Below are 19,885 nucleotides of genomic sequence, written 5' to 3'. Positions count from 1 at the left end.
CATGGTGTTTCAACATAAAGACTGTGCAGCTATTTGCCATCCTTCAACTCCCTGAAGAGCTTTGCACTTGGCAAAATTAAGGAAACAAGTTGTCACACAGTTTCATGAACATTGAGCAATGGGCCCTCCTACACTTGTTTAAATAGGAAACACATATAGATGTAATTATGAGTTTACAAGAACTTCGCACTATTTGTCAATGGCAGAGCAAATTACTAAGCAATAGAATGAGACCTTATGTATTAGCTGAAGCAAAAGGCTTCAGATGGCTCCATAAAGGCTGGTAATGATTATTGAGTCAGTAGAATCTGGACATAGGTGTCTGAAGTGTTTAGCAAGTCATTTTAAAGTATTATCTTGCGATAGGCCCTCATCTGCTTCAGTGTATAAAATGACTTGGGCCAAAACTGGTAAGAGATAAACATCTATTACTTTTGCATATGGGCATGTACTCTCTCTCACACACATGATTATTTGGAAAGATGTATAACTAAAGGAAACTGTAAATAGATTAAATCTCTTAATTCGTTAGGGCGTAGGAAGTGTGGGTAAAAGCATGAAGGAAAGTCTTTGAAATCTTTGGATTAAGAAGGAGGTGACTTAATAGATCTTTAATTCCCATCCTGATGTTGAAGAAATCAGAATTTACAATTTTCTAGACATCTGCTGAGTAGAATATCTCTGGTTTATTAAGTCTGGGACATACTCCTTGTTAGGTTGCATTGTTTTCTCTCTGAAAGAGTGATGCAAGCCATAGATAAAGCTTTTGTTTTGCAGCTGGCCTGGTTGTTGCCTTGTGACTCCCTTCAAGGATTACGCAAAACAACAACAACAGATTGTTTTATAGAACTGAGAAGGGCAACAAAGGCCTTTATTGAGCTATCTTGCCAATATCATAAGAGTGCATCCATAGGAAGAGTAGTACACGATTGGCACAGAACCATTCAGCTGGCTGAATAATTCCTGAAAGGTCATCAGGGGTCATGTGGCACCATAATATCATCACATTCATGACATACCCTAATACAACTGTTAAATGACATCTAGTCATAGTAATCGTAACGTTGCTTCAGGCTCTGTTGATTACTTTAAGGAATAAAAGGAAGCTTGGGCTTATTTCCTGATAATGTAAAATTTCTGAGGTGGGTGGTCTTTGTTCAGCGAGGAATTCTATCAACGGGGGGAAAATCTCAGTTTGATAGGTAGAAGTTGTTGGTTACTATAACAACAGTAGCATATCTATTTGGGTGCTCACATGTTCCTTGTTCCAGTTTCTAAATATAATCTTAATCTCACATGGTATATCTGGTGCCATGGAAACCAAATGTTCTATAAAGTTGCAAGAAACAACTAAAATTTCAGCTACATGAGAACTAAGGGTGCTGAGGAATGATGTGGACATTACCACTGAGATAAAAATATTCTTCACTTCCCATGTGGGTCCGCAAAATATTGGTTATGGGGGTGGGGAGAGATTTCTTGGGTCATGTGACTTTCCCTGGATTGTTTTTTTATTGGATTTGGTCAACAAACAATACATTTACATAGTTGTCCATGTATTGTTTGTAATGTGTTGTATTACAGCATGAGACAAATGCCACTATGTCATAGATATGCTATCAGTATTGATCATTTCTGTTATCTGAGTAATAAGAAACTGCTTATATTGAATCGGAGTATCAGCTTCCATAGGTCAGGATTCACGATACTTGATTGGTTTTTCTTCTTCATTCTTGCCCCTGTAGTAGTTTTCTACTTGAAGGTGCAGAAATGTGCACACTCTTAAACTAATACTTTTTTGAAGCACCTTCTGATTTCAGTTTGTTTTTCAATGGAATGATACAGCTTTCAGGTTATATGAAAGAAAAAAAGCAGCCCCAAATGGTAAAAAATCTGAAGTGATTCATCTTGTTTCATTTTTTTATTTATTTTTGCAGTCTAATGGCTAATGGCTTTACTATGTTGGCTAAAATATAACTTCTTTAGACAGCCTTCACCACCAAAATTAAGATAAATGTTACATATTGTTTGAAAGCTTTGTTATAGTGAACCAAACAATCCGGTACATAAAGGGCTGTGAGATGTTTTGGTTTGTGTTTATAGCTTTTTAAACAGTTGACCCTAAAGTTTCAGATTTCAGTGGTCAGCCTGATAGTATGTGTTATATTTGTTCTTTTTCTACAGATTAGTAACATGTATATGTATATGTGCTTTGCATGTACATATGTACACCAAGGTGAATCTCAAAATTAAGCCCTACAATAAGGTCAAACAGTGCTTTCCCCTTCCTGATTTTCAGAATTGTTACCATAAAAATAAAGCAGAAATTGTTGTAATGGTAACATTTTAGTAAAATAAAACCGGTGATATGAAGCACTTTTGTATTAGTCTTTTGTATTAGTCAGTATAAGATGTGGGAGCTTCTGTTCTTTTTTCCTCTGGTATGTTTTCCATTTTTATATCTTTTTTTGTAAATAAAGTTAAAATGACTTGAAATATTTAACTATTTAAAGTTTACATTTCCATAATGCTAGATAAAGTAGAAGGATGTGGGTTGGACAGCATCATCACCAGATGGATTTGTAACTGGCTGACCAACCGCACTCAACGTGTAGTCCTCAATGGAACTGCATCTACATGGAGGGAAGTATGCAGTGGAGTACCCCAAGGCTGTTTTAGGCCCAGTACTCTTCAACATCTTCATCAATGATTTGGATGAGGGAATAAATAGGGAACTCATTAAATTTGCAGATGACACCAAGCTGGCAGGAATAGCCAGCGCTCCAGGAGACAGGCTAAAGATACAGAAGGATCTTGACAAACTTGAACATTGGGCACTATCTAATGAAATTCAATGGTGAAAAGAATAAGGTTCTACATTTAGGCAAGAAAAACGAAATGCACAGGTACAGTATATATGGTACGTTCCTCAATAGTAGTAACTGTGAGAGGGATCTTGGAGTCCTAGTGGACAATCATTTAAATATGAGCAAGCAGTGTGTAGCAGCTGCCAAAAAAGCCAACACAGTTCTAGGCTACATAAACAGAGGGATAGAATCAAGATCGCGTAAAGTGTTAATACCACTTTATAATGCCTTGGTAAGGCCATACGTGGAATACTGCATTCACTTTTGGTCCCCATGATGGAGAAAAGATGTGGAGACTCTAGAAAGAGTGCAGAGAAGAGCAACAAAGGTGATTAGGGGACTGGAGACTAAACCATATGAAGAACGGTTGCAGGAACTGGGTATGTCTAGTTTAATGAAAAGAAGGGCTAGGGGAGACATGATAGCAGTGTTCCAATATCTCAGGGATTGCCACAAAGAAGAGAGAGTCAAACTATTCTCCAAGGCACCTGAGGGTAGAGCAAGAAGCAATGGGTGGAAACTAATCAAGGAAAGAAGCAACTTAGAATTGAGGAGAAATTTCCTGTTAGAACAATTAATCAGTGGAACAGCTTGCCTCCTGAAGTTGTGAATGCCCCAACACTGGAAGTCTTTAAGAAGATGTTGGATAGCCATTTGTCTGAAATATTATAGGGTTTTCTGCCTAGGCAGGGGGTTGGACTAGAAGACCTCCAAGGTCCCTTCCAACTCTGCTATTGTATTGTATTATAATGCTTAGGGCTTCTTCTTTTTTAAGGATTTCTATTGAAAAGGATAAGATTGCGAGGAATAGGTAATCTTATTAATTACTTCACTTCAACTATGGCATATAATTGAGAGTAGCATGAAATATTTAACATATAAATACGTTATATGCATAAGATGATGCCTATTTAGCTAAGAACCATTTTGCTCATTATACGTAGAAGCAACACTGAATTGGCATTTAGTGGATGCTCAGAAGAGAATAGTATACCAATGATTCCAGTGTTTCCAAATATTTGTTGTATTTGTTGTATTCATAATTAAATGTTTAAGAGTCCCTAGGGAGTGGGCGGCATACAAATTTTATTAAATTGGAAAATTGGAAGTAAAAGGTTTAAAAAGGTGAAGGAGTCCCTGCAGATTTTACTCTGCTAGTCATTGCTGACTATAGGAGGCAGTGCTCATCTCCATTTCAAGGCCATTGAGGCAGTGCTGTCCAAATATACATTTCCACAATCATGTGGCCAGGATGACATCACAGAACAATGTTACCTTCCCGTCAAAGTGGTACCCATTTATCTACTTGTATTTGTATGCTTTCGAACTGCAGTTGGCAGGAGCTGGGGCGATGATGGGAGCCCACCCCGTCACGTGGAACTCAGATCTTGAACCTGGGCTACCGGCTTTCCAGCTGACTAGCCCAGCATCTTAACCACTAAACCACCATGCCACCCCCTAAATGTTTAAGTATAGTATGTAAATTATTAAATGTTTCTGTAAATTATTAAATGTTTAACTGCTATGGCTATTAAAAGGCATTGTTTTGTGCTAGCAATATTTCACAGTTTTAGAGTATTGTATTGCCTACACATCTCTTTATATCTAAAGTTATTTGCAGATGCTAGTGAACTCTTAGGATTAGCCATCTCATAGTGCAAAATATATTCCCTTTATGCATACACAGATGTTTCCTCTTTAGGATCCCTGTGCTCTATGAGGGGTTTCCTGTAAATAAGAAGCATTTTTTCTGTTGAGCAAGTGTTGAACTTTCACTGTGAAGGGTATCCTTTTTCAAGATAAATCAGGAAATCATGTGAAACCATTTCCGTGGCAGATTCATCTAAATAATCAGCATATGCAGCACTAGTCATTGTCATGACTAGTTCATTTTATAGAACAAAATGTTATAAAATGTATCAATCTGATACTGACTAAGCAGAATACTAATGGGTATATACAATCAAATCATTATTAAATTAAAGTATGACACAACCACTGGGAGTATAGCCTTCATGGAGTTTTTGTTGTTGTTTTTAATATGGATGAATAAAAATAAAAGGGAGAATATAACAAGCACCAGAATATTTTTTAAAAAAAACACCAAAAGCCTCCTTTTTGGAGCAGGATATTTTAAATAGTTGGTGGAATGATCCATGAAATGGAAGGTCATTTCTCTTCCCAAATTAATGATTAACACTAGGTACAGTGTATACGATAGCTTTGGAGGCTTTTTATCTCTCTCTTTCTTCTTTTTTTGTTGTTGAAAGTTACAGTACTTTTGATTTTGAGTTGACAGACATGACTAGCATTTAAATAAATTGATGCTAAAGTATCTTCTCTATGGGAAACACATCAAATGGGATCTCATGTTACATTTGAAATTTCAGTTGAAAAGATTGGTTGATTGATTTGATTTATAAGGTGTTTGAATTGTTTCTCCTTCCTAAATTCCTGTTCCTGATTTCAAAATGATCATGTACAAGTCTTTTAAAAAATCAAAACAAATCTCAGTTAGAAAATACACTGTCAATATGATAAACCTGTCAGAGAGATAAATATTTTCAAGTGGTTTAAAACAGAAGTTTACATTTATCAGGAAAGGAAAGTAGCAGCTTCTGACGAAGTTCACACTGAATTTTTGAAATGTGGAAACTGTAACCAGCATAAGATGATGTACATCTTGTACATATTGAATCAACACCTGAAGTTATGGAATTGTTGATGTTAGGCAGTGGTGGGATCCTCCCGGTTTAACAATCAGTTTGATGATCGTGCGATTTGCTGCAAGCGCATGCATCAGTGGTGGGTTGCCAATTTTTCCACTACCGGTTCGGGTGCACTCCCGTGCGCATGCAACACTTCTGTGCATGCGCAGAAGGGTCCGGGCAGGTGGGTGGAGCCTCCCGCCACAGCTACTACTGATTTGGCCGAACTGGGAGCAACCACTGGTGTGCACAGTTTGAAGAAATCTTCACTTCCAGGTTTCTTCAGAGGAGTAACACAGCTGATTTGCGTGGCACTCTGCTCTGCCTCACGAATCAGCTGAGAAGTTAAAATAGTGTGGGCATGTGGGTGGCCCATCTGATTGTTGGGGTTCACCCGAATCGGTCCGAACAAGTAGAATCCCATCCCTGGTGTTAGGTTGGTAGCATCCTTGAGACCTTTGTCTTCAGCTCTTTTGTGTCTTAAGAACACATCTGTTAACAGTGGTGGGTTATGGTGGGTACACCCTGATATGGGCATACGGTGCCTGCCAAGAGCACCAGGTACCGTTCCGGTACAGTGCTCCGGAGGGCCCACCCACCCACCTGCGCTCCTTACCGGTTTTTGAAGTTTTCGGGGCTTCCATGCATGTGCACGGAGCGTACGGTGCCTGCACGATGCTCTGCCAAGCAGCTGGAGCATTGCGGAGGTGTCTGGGAGCATTGCGGCCAATAAGTACACATGCGCGTGCTGCACACATTCAAGTGGTGGGAACCCGGCCCCATTGCACTGTACCAGTTGCAACGGGATCCGGAACCCACCACTGTGCTGATAGTACAGTTTATAACAGTTCAGACTTTCAGCATCACTGTAATATAATATATTGAAGAATTGGACATTTTTCCAGAAAAATTAATGCTGGACCAAAAGATCTACAAACATTTTTTCAGGAAGTGTGGAACTCAAGCTTGTGCTACAATATACTGTATCCTTACATTCTGTCATATCACTTTAATTCAAGGCCATTGTCAATAGACAGTGTTTCTCTAAAAGATTCTAAGCAGGACTATACCTATACTATGTTATAACACTGGTTATGTATTGACGTTAAAAAGTCAATTCACAAGGATGGCAGAAAGCAGGATGTTCTCTTTCTCTTGTTTAAAAAGGCAATGCTGCAAACATTTTTGTTTATCTTTCCTCTTTTGGAAAATAGTGGAGGTAAGAGTCCACTTCAGGACCGCATAAACAAACATAATTCATCCTATATTTGCTAGGTCTTGCTTTCTTACAGTGCCCACTGAATCATGTGATGGGGTTTAATTTTGCAACAGTTTTGAAGTTGGGTTATTCTGAGTACAAAGACTTGGCTTTATATGAAGTCAGGGGAAAAGATTGTAGGGAGACAGACAGGCTATACAAAGGACCAAGGAAGCTGGGACCAGACCAAGGAAGGCTGGACAAAGCCTGTCTGTATATAGGGAGCACTAGGTCAGTGATACAGACCCTTGTTTTGTGCTCTCCATCACCTACACAGACATTTGAAAATTGGCAAGACTTCCACTAGCTTTCCCATCTGGAAAGTCTCTAGAATGCCCCCTTTTGATTTCCAAAGAACAGAGTGAAGTGCTGAAATGTGTTGACACATAGAAAAAGATCCCTTTAAGTAGTTTGCTCTTCCTCTGAGTTTTCACATAAGGCATTGGCTGTTTAATTGTGCCTGGACAGCAGAACAGGCAGTGGGTAATTTCCGTCCTCATCTTGCAAACAGAAGGGAAGGTTTCAGTCAGTTCTGCTTGGATCATAGATTCTACAAGAGGTTTGGCAAAACTTCCCATTGGTAAGATGGCATTCTGTAGGGATAAAATTGATTCATTGAGAAATTTTGATTTGATATGTTTATAGAAGATGATTCAGCTTGAAATTTAGTCATACCTATACTTTGGGATACAGTTTTTATCTGAGTTTTTTTTCACTCTGTATGGATTTGGGAATTGCAGAAGACCTCGGTCAAATTCTGAGAGTCACCACTGTAAGATATTTAGTGGTTCTGATTAAAACAGACCACACTGTATGAAGGGTCAGGATGTATCTAATTTCATTACTTGTTAGAAATAGCATATTTAAAAGAGTATCTTTAATGCGGGCTTAGTGCAGTGTCCATTAAACGCTTATAAAGAGCTGTCTAAACATTGCTGAAAGAAGTAGACATAGGCTTTGTAAAACAAGCTAAAGATCTTGCTAAATAATGATGATGGAAAAAAAATGTTGGGATTGTGTGGGAGAGTGAATTCTTTGTGTTTGGGAACATGTAACAAATTGGGGCAAATTTGTGGGTTGGCAGGAAGCTGCCGAGTATGATTAAAGCAAAATATGTCCTTGGACTCCTAGAGCGAAATCCTGACGGTTGAGATTGATGGTGGGAGGGCAATATTCTGTATCTTTTTAAAACAGATTGTGTCAGAAGAAGCTAGCTGACTTTTAAAATATGCCATAGCGGCATTGTTCATTCAAAACACCCATATCATATCCATGCGCTCCCATCCCATAATTCTACTAATATGCAAAGAACTGAGGAAATACTGTTAGACCTCCACATAGAAAACTGCACCAAAAAAAAATGACTCTGTTACAAACAACAGAAGAATCTCATTTTCTGTTCTACATAGTAGATTCACAATCCATTTCTTCATGAAGTATGCACTGTGTGCAGTGATAGGCATTATCAGACTGCATTTACAATAGCTAGTTCATCTTCTGGGACTTGCTGTGAGGATCTCAGTGTTTATATATCCAATTGTTATAAACAATACTTTTGGCACACAGCGTTCTCTCATTTCATTGTAAACATTATTACTTAATGGACAAATTCCTCGCCGCATCTTTGATGCACAATTCAAGGGCTATTTTGAGGGAGGAGTGACAAGGGAGTTCTTCTGATATTCAACGCTTAGGCATCCTGTGTAATATTTTTTATAGAGATTTGTGCTCATGACCTAATGAGGCTATTTTCAAGAACTATTGGAGAAGCTCTCTGTGAGATTTGTAGCGAATTGCTCTGTGAGGGAGATGGGTGGCTTCCAAATGTGATAAACAAACAAACAAACAACTTAGCAGTTATATGTGAACATTCCACAGCAGAATTATAATCAATTCCTGTAGAACGTGCTATTCCCAGTTTTTGCCTCTAACTGAAAGATTCATTCTGGGTGCATATTAAATGAAAGGGAGATGGATGAATCATTATGTCCTCCAAAGTTCTTTTTGCATTCAGGATAAGAAGTCTCAATGTTTTAATCTTGGAACACTTTTTCAGAGGTAATTGAAACATATATGTACATTTCCAATACTTCACCAATACTGCCGTGTAACCTCAGCCAGGATCTACATAGTGAGTAGTAAATCAATCTTGTAGATAAAAGTAATTCCCAGGCTCATTTGAATCCAGAAACATTGTGGTTACATTTTTTAGGGTTGACTGATAATGTTCATTGAAGAATAACTTTTTAAAGAGAAACCATATAAGCAACAGCCTTATATCATTCCCCCTGTAGTTTTAATTTTAAAAAAAATAGTGTATAACATGCCATTGTCATATTGATGATTGTTCTTCCCTTCATCTTGTAAGATGATATCTTCCTGTACCCTTGAATAGAAGAAAGAGACTTGCAATAACAGTCTGTTTTTGTCAACAGCTGAGCATCTTTTAAAAGTCACAGACTCTGTTCAACAGTACATGTGTTGTGTATTTGCCTGGATTCTGCTTGAAGCAGAAACCTTCCACAAGTTTGTTTTTTTAAGTTCTACACTGCTGCTTCTATAGCCCTCCTTGGAACACCAATTATTTTCTTCAAGCTGGCTGATGTATAGTTTAATTTCTTGGCAAAAAGTAGCAGCCCCACATGATGCTGTTATGGAAAGCAGCATATGGACAGATTGTATATGTGTAGAAATGAGTCTTTCTGAAGAATGCTAAATTGTTCACTTTTTGCATGGACAGATGTACACAGATGGGTGCTAAGAGAGGCTGCAAAATTTCAATTACTGGATAAGTAGACAGATTTATTTTCGTGATTCTAACTGGACAGTGCTGTAGATTTTTTAGACTTGATTTTTCAGTTATAGATTGTCATGCAACAGTGACTACTTCCAAATACGCTGCTGGGATTCCAGAATATGGATGGAATGATGACCTTATCACAAGAGGTTCCAAACTCAGCATTATTGTTGTTCGTTTTCCTCCCACTGGCCAATCCTATTTTCTGTTGACAAAAAATGAAAGAGGGCTTAAGGGTACTCTATTAAAGTGACCTGTACTATCCAACCTACTTGGTTTCAGGAAAGAAAGCCTAATTCTTCCAGTTGTCCATAAAATCCCAGAAATTTAATTAAGGACTTTAAGGAATGTGGGGTGGACTCTTCTTATCAACTCAAAGCAGGGGTGAAATTCAGCAGGTTCTGACAGGTTCTGGAGAACCATAGCAGAAATTTTGAGTAGTTCTGAGAACTGGCAAATACCACCTCTGGCTGGCCCCAGAGTGGGGAGAGAATGGAGTTTTTGAAATATCCTTCGCCCTGGAGTGGCGATTTTGCAGTATCCTTCCCCTGCCACGCCCACCAAGCCACAGCGACAGAACCGGTGGTAAAAAAATTGAATTTCACCACTGACTCAAAAGAGTTTGCTTAATGTCAAATTGTTATAGTACCATATAGTACCTGAATATTCCTCTGCAATCCCCATCCCCTCCAATGTATATTTATTTTATTTATATCTTTGGTTCTTTGTATAATTGATGATGACATACATAATGCACCATCCCCATAGCAATAACCATATGAGGTGGGTTGGGCCAAGGGAGACAGGGAACAGGTGGCCCAAAGTCATCCAGATGGTTTCTGTGCCAGAAAGAGGACTGGAATTCATAGTGTCTCAGTTTCCAGTTCAGCATTTTAACCACTAAACTAAATTGGCACTCATCTTAAGAAACTTTTCTGTGTGAATATTTATTACAGACATTTTAATACAAAAGTTCTGTCACAGTAGCTCATCATTTAAAAATTAATAGTACAATAACAACCAAAACAGTAACTATAGCCACAAATCTTTATAATAATCCTTGAAAGCTGAGAAAGCAGTATAAAATATCGTGAAGCATTAGCCTAAAATTAGTCAGATAATATTCCAAAATAGATCAAGAACAATAATTAAGCCAAAAATAAGTCTTTAGAGAAACATCTTTAGGCATTAATGATAGTAACAACAACAGCAATAACAATGGTAAATACATTTCTCGAGGGAGAAGTCTGTACATGAAAAGCTTCTCCTTGTGTAATGCATATATAAGCTCTACAGGCGTTTCCAAACAGTTCCTGAAGGTACAGGTATTCCATCAAGTAACTCAGTGCCAAATTGCTACAAAAGTTAAAACCAATTGAAAATATGTGGAAAACAAGAGGCAACTAGAGCACTCACATAACATTGGCCTGACATCTTCCAAAAACCTTGCTTACAGCGTAAAGCCTCTCACCCAATGACTACTAACCATCTGAATGAACTGATTACTCAAAAGCCTTGCTTTTGGTTTAATACCCAATCCAATGTCTATAAGTTCTGAGTTTCTCTAAAAGTGAGGTAGGATCACAAATTCATTTTTTTAAATATATTATCTCTTCCCTCTATGCCCATCAGGGGTGAAATTCAGCAGATTCTGACAGGTTCTGGAGAACCAGTAGCAAAAGATTTGAGTAGTTTGGAGAAGCGGCAAATGCCACCCATCTCTGACTGGCCCCAGAATGAGGTGGGAATGGGGATTTTACAGTATCCTTCCCCTGTCAAGCTCACAGAACCGGTAGTAAAAAAATTGAATTTCAGCACTGCTGCCCATCCTCTGCTCTACCCATGCAGCCAATATTTCCTTTCTGTTGCTATTTGGCTAAGGGAAGAGAAAACAAATCCGGTCTTCCAAAGCAATGTTGTATGTATTGGGTGCATAGAAGAGTATCCAGCAGCCATGTTGAAATAAAAACTGAAGAGTTTTTTTTAATGGAATTTCCACACAGGTCTTATGTGACAGGTTGCAGACTACCCTGGACCTCTGTATTTCCAGAATACCAGCAATGTTGGAATGCAGCTAACCTGATTTACAGCATTTTTGACTTAGCCTTATATAGGTGATACCACCATGAAACTGGGTGGGGTTGTTTCTTTGAGGTAGAGTGGCTTCATTTGAAAGGGACATTTTAAATGAAGGAATTCTTTCTCACCCTTCTCCCCAGCTCCCAAATTTTGCGTCCTTTAAGCTTGAGAATTCTGCAACTTCCCTTCAGTAGCTCAGGCAAAATAAGCAGATACTTATTTTGTCAAACTCCCCTTGTTTCATTACTTCTTGCCTGCCTGCTTTTTCCACTGAAGTCTGATCACCTTCAAAATGTTTCTGAGGTTTAGAGAAACTAAAATAGTAATAATGTTGAAGTGACCTTAGCACAGAATGTAAGGTATGTATCCAATGTATCCTGGGGGAACAATTACTAGTCAATGTACTGTATGCAATGCTGAACTGGCTGGAGAAAAAGTTTACTTGTAAAGCTTCTTATGTGTTAGAGAGAGCTAGAAGAGGCAGTCATTTAGCTTACTAAGTAAGACCAATCCATAGATGTAAAATGAAAACAGAAGCTAATGAACTTTATTAAAATCTAAATTTTAATCTCTCTTTCTATCTTCACTGGTGGAAATTCTTGAAATTCTTCATTGTGGCTCATTCTTCAAGAGCATCCCATATACCTGTTCTACCTGCTTCAGTACTGCCAGTCTGTTTATGAAAGGAGCATGAACCTTTAGTATTAGCACATTCCAGTTGAAGTAAAGAAACCAAATCATTGCCAGGAATTCAGATTCCAAAGGTGGGTTCTGCTTATGGGAAAGAAGAGATCTTACTTCCACCAGAGAAGCTCTAAAGCAGTGGAATCCATGATTACAGTGACCTAGTGGAATCTTTCATGAATGCCTGACTTATATGGAGTCTTGAACACCTGGTAATGAACAGCAGTATTGTGCATAAGAGCAGAACTGAGTCATGTGCAGCACATACCATTATAATGAGTAATACTGTTAGGCTACTGTGATAATGAGACTTAAGGGCCTTAGTATTATGCCTTTCTTTCCCTGCAGCCCACTCTTGAAGCTGGAGTAGTACTGTAGCTGGTCAGAGAAGAGCTGGCCCCGTGTCTCCCAGCTGTAATGGACACAGCCAAAAGCTATTAATGCACAGCTGCTTGTAATCAACTTGGAGCAATGCCCAGCCATGTTTTTGCTTTGCAACTTGTTGTTTCTTCCACTGCAGTTGCATAGGGACGTTGTAAGATGATGAGCTGGAAGTCTAATTGGTTTGTTTTCTCCATCCCATTCCACGCAGCCTGGTAAGAGAATCCATAAGGCTGCTTTCTTTCGCAGAGCACTTTGTTCCCTTGTTACTGGGTGCCGTATGCACTTATATTGTATAATTGCAATAATGGGAATAATGATTGTGGATTTGAAAAAAGGCTGTTGGCTCCACTTGCATATATTGGATCCCTTAATTGTATTTCTTCTTTTGTCACACAGATGATGATTTTCACTATGCTTTGGTACTGGGACTATGCGTGGCATTAGCTTGAGTAGAAGTCTGCTTCTGCCATGAGAGTTGTCTTTGCTATCTTCTCTAATGCAATATACTGTGTACCTTTCTGACCTGGATGATCCCACTGTTCCCACTTCTCCTGAACAGCCAAATCTGCAGAGCAGATTTGGTTGTTCAGAAAGTTGCAGGAAGAGATGTAATTCACACATCAGCTGTACCAGTTCTTCTGTTGACTGAATATAATTGGATATAATCTCATAGGTTCAAGTGCTTTGCTATCCCCACAGATTCTCTTGCTTCTGATGCAACTGGGTTCACATCCTACTTTTTCCATCATTTCCTGCCTCTTCCTTTCTCAAATCTGCCATCTATATCTCAATGTTTGTATATTTCAATGACCACAGAAGAAGTTGGACAATATATATGTCTTGAGGATGTAGCAATATACTGTGAGGAGCTTGAGTATTTTCCTGATCATAAAGTGTTAGGTGGATAGAAGCAAAGCGACAATCTTGAGCTTCACTTGCTTTAAATTGTGAATCTGCAAGATGGTACTTGTGTTGTTGTTTTCGGAATGCTTGAACAATGGTTTTGGTTGATTTGAAAATACATGAGCCAGTTTCATTGTATCTAGCCTAACAAACAGTTTAGGATGAATGTCACCAGCAAAATATTTATATTACTGTTGGTCCCTGAATTCCTCAGAATGGTTTTATAGGGGCAGCATTTGGTTGCTAAAACTCATCCAGTTGGTGGATTTTACCAATGTTGTTGATGCATAAGGATATTATAAACATAGACAGTGTGTGAATTTGCCTTTCAGGCAGGGCATGAAGTATGTTTCTTTTCCAACCACTATAAGCAATAATATTGTTGAATTGCTACAGTACAGGTTCCACAACATTCCATTATCTTCCCTGTTTCCTCAGAATGTTCCTTTTATGAAAGGCCTGAATAGATTTCTCAATCTGCAGATGGTAAGATAATTGGGATGTTTGGAATCTAAAGCGCATTGAGTATTCAAACTGCACTATTCTGTTCCCAGGAAATTTTAAGGGTGTGCTTGAATTTCATTCTGTAACTTCTTCTGTAAAATCTTGCTTTTTCTGTCATTCTTTCAACAGAAGCCTAGGAAGGTCATTCCTCAAGTTGGAGAAGATTCTCAAAATGGTCATCTTCCACCTGGCTGGCAAAGTTATATGTCCCCTCAGGGGCGAAGATACTATGTGAACACCTTCACCAACGGTAAGCTTCATTTACACGCTAGTTTTATTTGTTCAGAAAACTCTGCTCCTTTCCTCTAACATCAAAGGTAGAGAAAACATAACTTAACACTATGAAGAGTAGCCAAACACCTTCTTGTACAATCCATAAAATAACTGTGCTTCTTGGCTGGTCATTGCAGACAACCTGATTATCTGCCTTTCTCTAGATTTCCAATCTGTTCTCATATTATTCCCAGAATAAAATCAACTCTCTCTTTTTTTGCCAAAGAAAGTGATATCCTCTGTTCTCTTACCAGACATTCTCTGTACAATTTTGGGACAGAATGTTTTGAAAATGTTCTATTTTCCATCTTGATTTGTGCTGTCTTCTGAACCATGCCATTCTAGCAGTCACTTTACTAGTTTCCAGAAGTTGTTTGGGCTGCCCTTGGGTATCAGACTAGGAAACAAATCTGCTTCTTGCCAAAACTCTAGGTATGGGACATTCTGAACCTCTTCTGATTCAGAGGATTTACTTCTGGAAATTTTTAAAAACTGCCTGTTGGAGTGGTACATACCAGAAGAGATTCAGTACAGTCTGCAGTTCTGCAAAACATTCCATTCTCAAACTGGTGAATTTTGTATGTCTTACTTTGTTTCCTTCCAAAACTGAAGGGTTTTTACTGGGATTAGGAATTGAATGTAGACAGTAAGTACGAAGCAGCAAAGCAACCATACTCAAAGCCATTTTGAACAGAGCTGAGCCCAATGGAACAGTCTACTGCAAAGGAGCTCATATTTTGAATTTATCCACCCCTCATCCTTGAAAGCTCAAATCTATTAATTGCACAGCAAATGATAATAAAATTTATGCACTCATAGTTGTTAACGTTTGTAACAAGTTAATTCAACAAGAAAATGAATCATATTTGGATGAGTTACTTACAGGTAGACCTTAACCTACTACTACAATTGGCGTCAGAATTTCTGCTGCTAAGGTGGTTGTTAAGTGAGTTGTTCCATTTTAGAACCATTTTTGCAAATCGCTGCAATTGTTAAGTGAATTGTGTGGTTGTTAAGTGAATCCTGTTCCCCCTATTAACTTTGCTTGCCTGGGAAGGTCTCAAATGGAACTCACATAACACCCCCCTCCCCCCAGAATGCTGCAATTGTCATAAATGCATGCCAGTTGCCAAGTGTCTACATTTTGATCACATGACTGTGAGGATGCTGTGAGAATAAGCTCTCAATCACTTTTATCAGAGCAGCTGTAACTTTGAACAGTCACTTAATAAATGGTTGTAAGTTGATGATTACCTGCATTATGCATCATAGCAGGTGGCAACATCTAGCCAACTTTGGTTGAAAAGCTAAGCAGGACTAGATCCCTTTAGAACGTAACTGCAAAGCTGTGAAGAAGTCCAAGCTGGGAAATAAAAAAAGGATTCCAGAAGAAGGCAGTGGCAAACAACTTCCATATAGTTTTTAAGAGCCTCAGTGGTGCAGTGGTTAGAATGCAGTACTGCAGGCTACTTCTGCTGACTGCTGTCTGTCTGCAATTTGGCATTTCAAATCCCATCAGTCTCAAAGTTGACTCAGCCTTCCATCCTTATGAAGTGGGTAAAATGAGGACCCAAATTGTTGGGGGCAATATGCTGACTCTGTAGATTGCTTAGAGAGGGTTGTAAATGGGGTATATAAGTCTAAGTGCTATTGCTATTGCTAAGAAAATTGATTGGCCGTATCCATATAGCCATCAGGAGTCAACTCAATTCAAGGAAGTCTTTATTTGTTTTGTATCTTGCATTTGGATGTCTAAGAATTGAATGTAACAATTTCTGGGTTGCTATGCATGTAAATGTGCAAGTAGTTATGAAATTATGAAAATATTTAGCATAAATCAAGCTTAGCTAAATCTGATGCACCTAAAACAGCCATAATAATTATATGATATTTTACTGATTTCCTGTTTAGAGTCAGACCTGGAAATATTTAAATGCTTACGTTTTATGTGTTTCCTTTTCAGTTCTCAAGTGACCAAATAATTTTGGATGTTCTTAAACAAAAAATATAAATCATTTTTGAGAGGATAACTCCTGGGGAGAACAAACTTATAGTTTAGAAGTTCCAAGCAAATGAAAACGAGCTTGAAATAACTGGTTAAAAAGAATTTAGGAATGTTTTCATAATGGACAGAGCTTAAAAACTTCAGAATCCTTTAATTCCTTTCTTTCCTTTCTCTTTGGGTTCATGGTTCATCTGTAATCATCTCTCTTAGCTTTTTGGAGGCACAGAAGCAGTTTTTGTTTTTCCCTGGAAAGTTAAAATAATTCACCACTTCCCCATTACAAAAAATGGGGAAACAGAAGTTATGTTTGCTGCAAGGCAGGTAAATTAATGAAGGGATTAGCACATCAAAGTGATGGAAGAAGTTACAGGTAGGATTATGCAAAACTTTTCAGCAATTTTTTTATACATGAGGGAGTAGATACGAGACAGTACTTATGAATCATTAAAGCATATGCTTTTTTTCCTAGACTTCAGCATAGCAAAGTGGTGTGCATGCTTATTTCCAAAACAGCAATATGGATTTGAAAAAATATACGGTTGCTATATAGAGCAGGGAAAAAAGAGTTTTTATGTGCTTCCTCATGTTTGGAGCACATTGTTTCAAAGGTTTGCACTGTATGTACAGTATACAAGTAGACATTCATTCAGCAACCATTTGAAATTATGACGGCACTGAATGAAGGGCTTTATGAACTGGACAAAAGTTACGGCTGTTGCATTGCTCCCATGGTCATGTGATCACATTTTGGGTGCTTGGCAATCACCTACCTTTACGAATGACCACAAGGACACTGCCCACACTTGCCTATCCTTCCCCCATCCCCCATCATTGAATCCTTTGGGCTTACCTATCTGGCTGGGTCCCCATAGTCTTTGGACCCAGGTTTTCTGGGTCTCACATACTTAGGCCACCCTGCCCTATCCCGCTTCCCCATAATAAATACAAAACTAATGACAGTACATGGATTTTATATTTTTCGACATCGGAAATATCTCACATTTTCACAGATTTACAGCTCTCTTGAAAAACTATGTGACCATACAGCATTTTACAGCTCAAGAAACACTGTAAAAAAGGAACAACATCTGCATATCTCTTCACACTGCTATTAATGTGTGGAACAGTTTTAGTGTTAAATAAAATGGCAAAATAGACAACCAGTTTGTTGTATCATCTAAAACATCGGACTAGAAACCATGAGTGTGTGAGTTCTAGGGTTCCACCACAAAACCGCGGTAGACTAAAGCGCGCTCGACGAAAGCGCGTACCTGACATCATCACAGCGCGACGAAAACATCACACTGTGAGCGGTAAAGTTAAAATTAATGCAAAAACCTTACCCTAACCCCCCCCAAACCTAACCCTAAACCTAACCCTAAACCTAACCCTTAACCTAACCCTAAACCTAACCCTAAACCTAACCCTTAACCTAACGCTAAACCTAACGCTAACCCTTAACCTAAACCTAACCCTAACGCTTAACGTAACCCTAACCCTAACCCTAACCCTTAACCTAACCCTAACCCTAAACCTAACCCTTACCTTTACGTGAATCGGCTTGCTTTAAAAGCGCTTTTTAAAGCGCCCTTTTTTCTCCGCGGTTGTATTTGTCGCACTGCTGATGACATCAGGTACGCGCTTTAATCGGGTACGCTTTAGTGGACCGCGGTTTTGTCGTGCCACGGAGTTCTAGAGGCCCCCCCCTTCCCGGTACAAAACTATCTGGGTGACTTGGTCCAATCATTTTGTCTCAGCCCTATGAAGGAGGCAGTGTCAAAGCATTTCTGAAAAACCTTGCCAAGAAAACTGCAGGGACTTGCCCAAGCAGTGTCTGAGAACTGGGCACAGTTGAACAGAAGAAAAAAAAAAGGGAGATACTTATTTTAGACCATGTAACATCTGTGAGTCTCATCCTTCTTCATGTTATATGCAGATGTCAGAATGCAATGTATTCGTTTTTATTTTCTTCTCTCACTGAAAATGAGTGTGGATGGAACTAATTCTTCTATTTCAACTTGTAATACTACTATTACTACTTCTATTTCCCCGCCTCTTCCCCCCCCCTTTCTCCTTTCCGAGACATCTAGAAAAATCTAAGTGGGTCAGAGCTGATCACTACATGAATGAAACCCCACTAGAAAAACCCAGGACTATAGCCTAGCCTAGGGAAAAAATGAAATAAAACCATGGGAAATCACTTCCATATATATTACTGCAAAGAAAACTACATCCATGCTATCAGGAAGTAAAAAAAGTAATAAAGAGAAAAAACAGGAAACAAAATCAAAATATGGGAGTTATTCTAGTTTAATGTCGTCAATGGCAAAGAAACTTCTCAAACAATGCTTCATAGAAAACACAATGCACAAGTCAGTAGGATGTACTACAGCTTGAGGGTAAATTATCATTAGACATTAAAGACTACAAGTTTGAATCAAACCAGGTACTGAAGTTTCCCCTTAAAAGGGGAGTAGTGTCAACAGTTGACCTGAAATAAGGAAAGTGTGGTGTTGAAACTTTTGCAACTATAGTTGTATTGTTGAAATATCATCTATCCCATAGAATGAAGGATATTTTGTAATTACAAGTTCCTTTTGCATCAATGCAGGCAAAAATTTAACACATCCTTTTTTGGGTTTTCCCTCTTTACGAAGTATTTATTCTTGTTTTGTATCTTAATCAGATTCCATTCTGCAAAATTAAATGTCATACTCAAGCAAGATTTTTTTTTCAACATGAGACAAATCCCTAATCTTCATTTTATGTGGAAATTCTGCTTTGTGGACTATCTTTAGCTGTATTTAGGAAAATTTCCAGGATTTCATCTCAGTCTTGCAACAACCAGATTAATCTTGTCTCGAATTTTAGGGAAGCCTGTTATAAATTATTGCTACATAAATATTTGCCAAAGATGTTTCTTTTCATTGGAATGGAATCATATGAAATGTTAGCTTTTATACACCTAACACTTCCTATTCTAAGCAAATATAAACTTCCCATCAAAGGTAAAGAAAAAATGTTTTCATTAGTTTTGATTAGTGATTAGTTTTTACTTCCTTCTGTAAAGTCCAAATGTAATACTAAATAAAATAAAATAAATATGCTTTTCAATGTGGGTACCTGATATAGAAAAATAGGTATCTCTAAGTATAACCCATTCTAAACATTACAATCCTTATTATACAATTCTGATTCTCTATCTGAGATGGACAACATTTGTGCATAGAGAGATGGGATATAACCTTCCTAAAACACCAAATCAATGAAATGTTATAATAAAATATATCAAGGCTGGCATTGATAAGAAACATACTTGCCCTGAACAGGACCATCACCGGCGATAAAAATGAAGAGCAAAGATTATACTGTTATCTTGGCAATAAATTCAAAGTATCGCTACATTATTTTCATGTGGAATAA

At 38.2% G+C, this 19,885-nt stretch overlaps 1 protein-coding gene across 3 annotated transcripts in view; it reads left to right on the top strand.

The window, feature by feature from the left end:
- GAS7 (growth arrest specific 7) overlaps nucleotides 1–19,885 on the top strand; it is a 140,551-nt gene that overhangs the window by 53,986 nt on the left and 66,680 nt on the right. Inside the window, exons 1-2 of one of the 3 annotated variants that reach the window (XM_032209964.1) lie at nucleotides 6,977–7,064; nucleotides 14,314–14,434. In XM_032209964.1, the coding sequence (XP_032065855.1) occupies nucleotides 14,389–14,434 (46 nt within the window). In that variant the 5' untranslated portion in view covers nucleotides 6,977–7,064; nucleotides 14,314–14,388. Of the gene's footprint in view, nucleotides 1–6,976; nucleotides 7,065–7,138; nucleotides 7,414–14,313; nucleotides 14,435–19,885 lie in introns of those variants that run through there. The other 2 variants (XM_032209963.1, XM_032209962.1) reach the window with 2 other exon arrangements.

Source organism: Thamnophis elegans, chromosome 2 (assembly GCF_009769535.1).
Source record: "Thamnophis elegans isolate rThaEle1 chromosome 2, rThaEle1.pri, whole genome shotgun sequence".
Lineage (NCBI taxonomy): Eukaryota > Metazoa > Chordata > Lepidosauria > Squamata > Colubridae > Thamnophis > Thamnophis elegans.
Note: the sequence above shows the minus strand (reverse complement) of the source record. Positions and strands in the feature narration are given on the sequence as shown.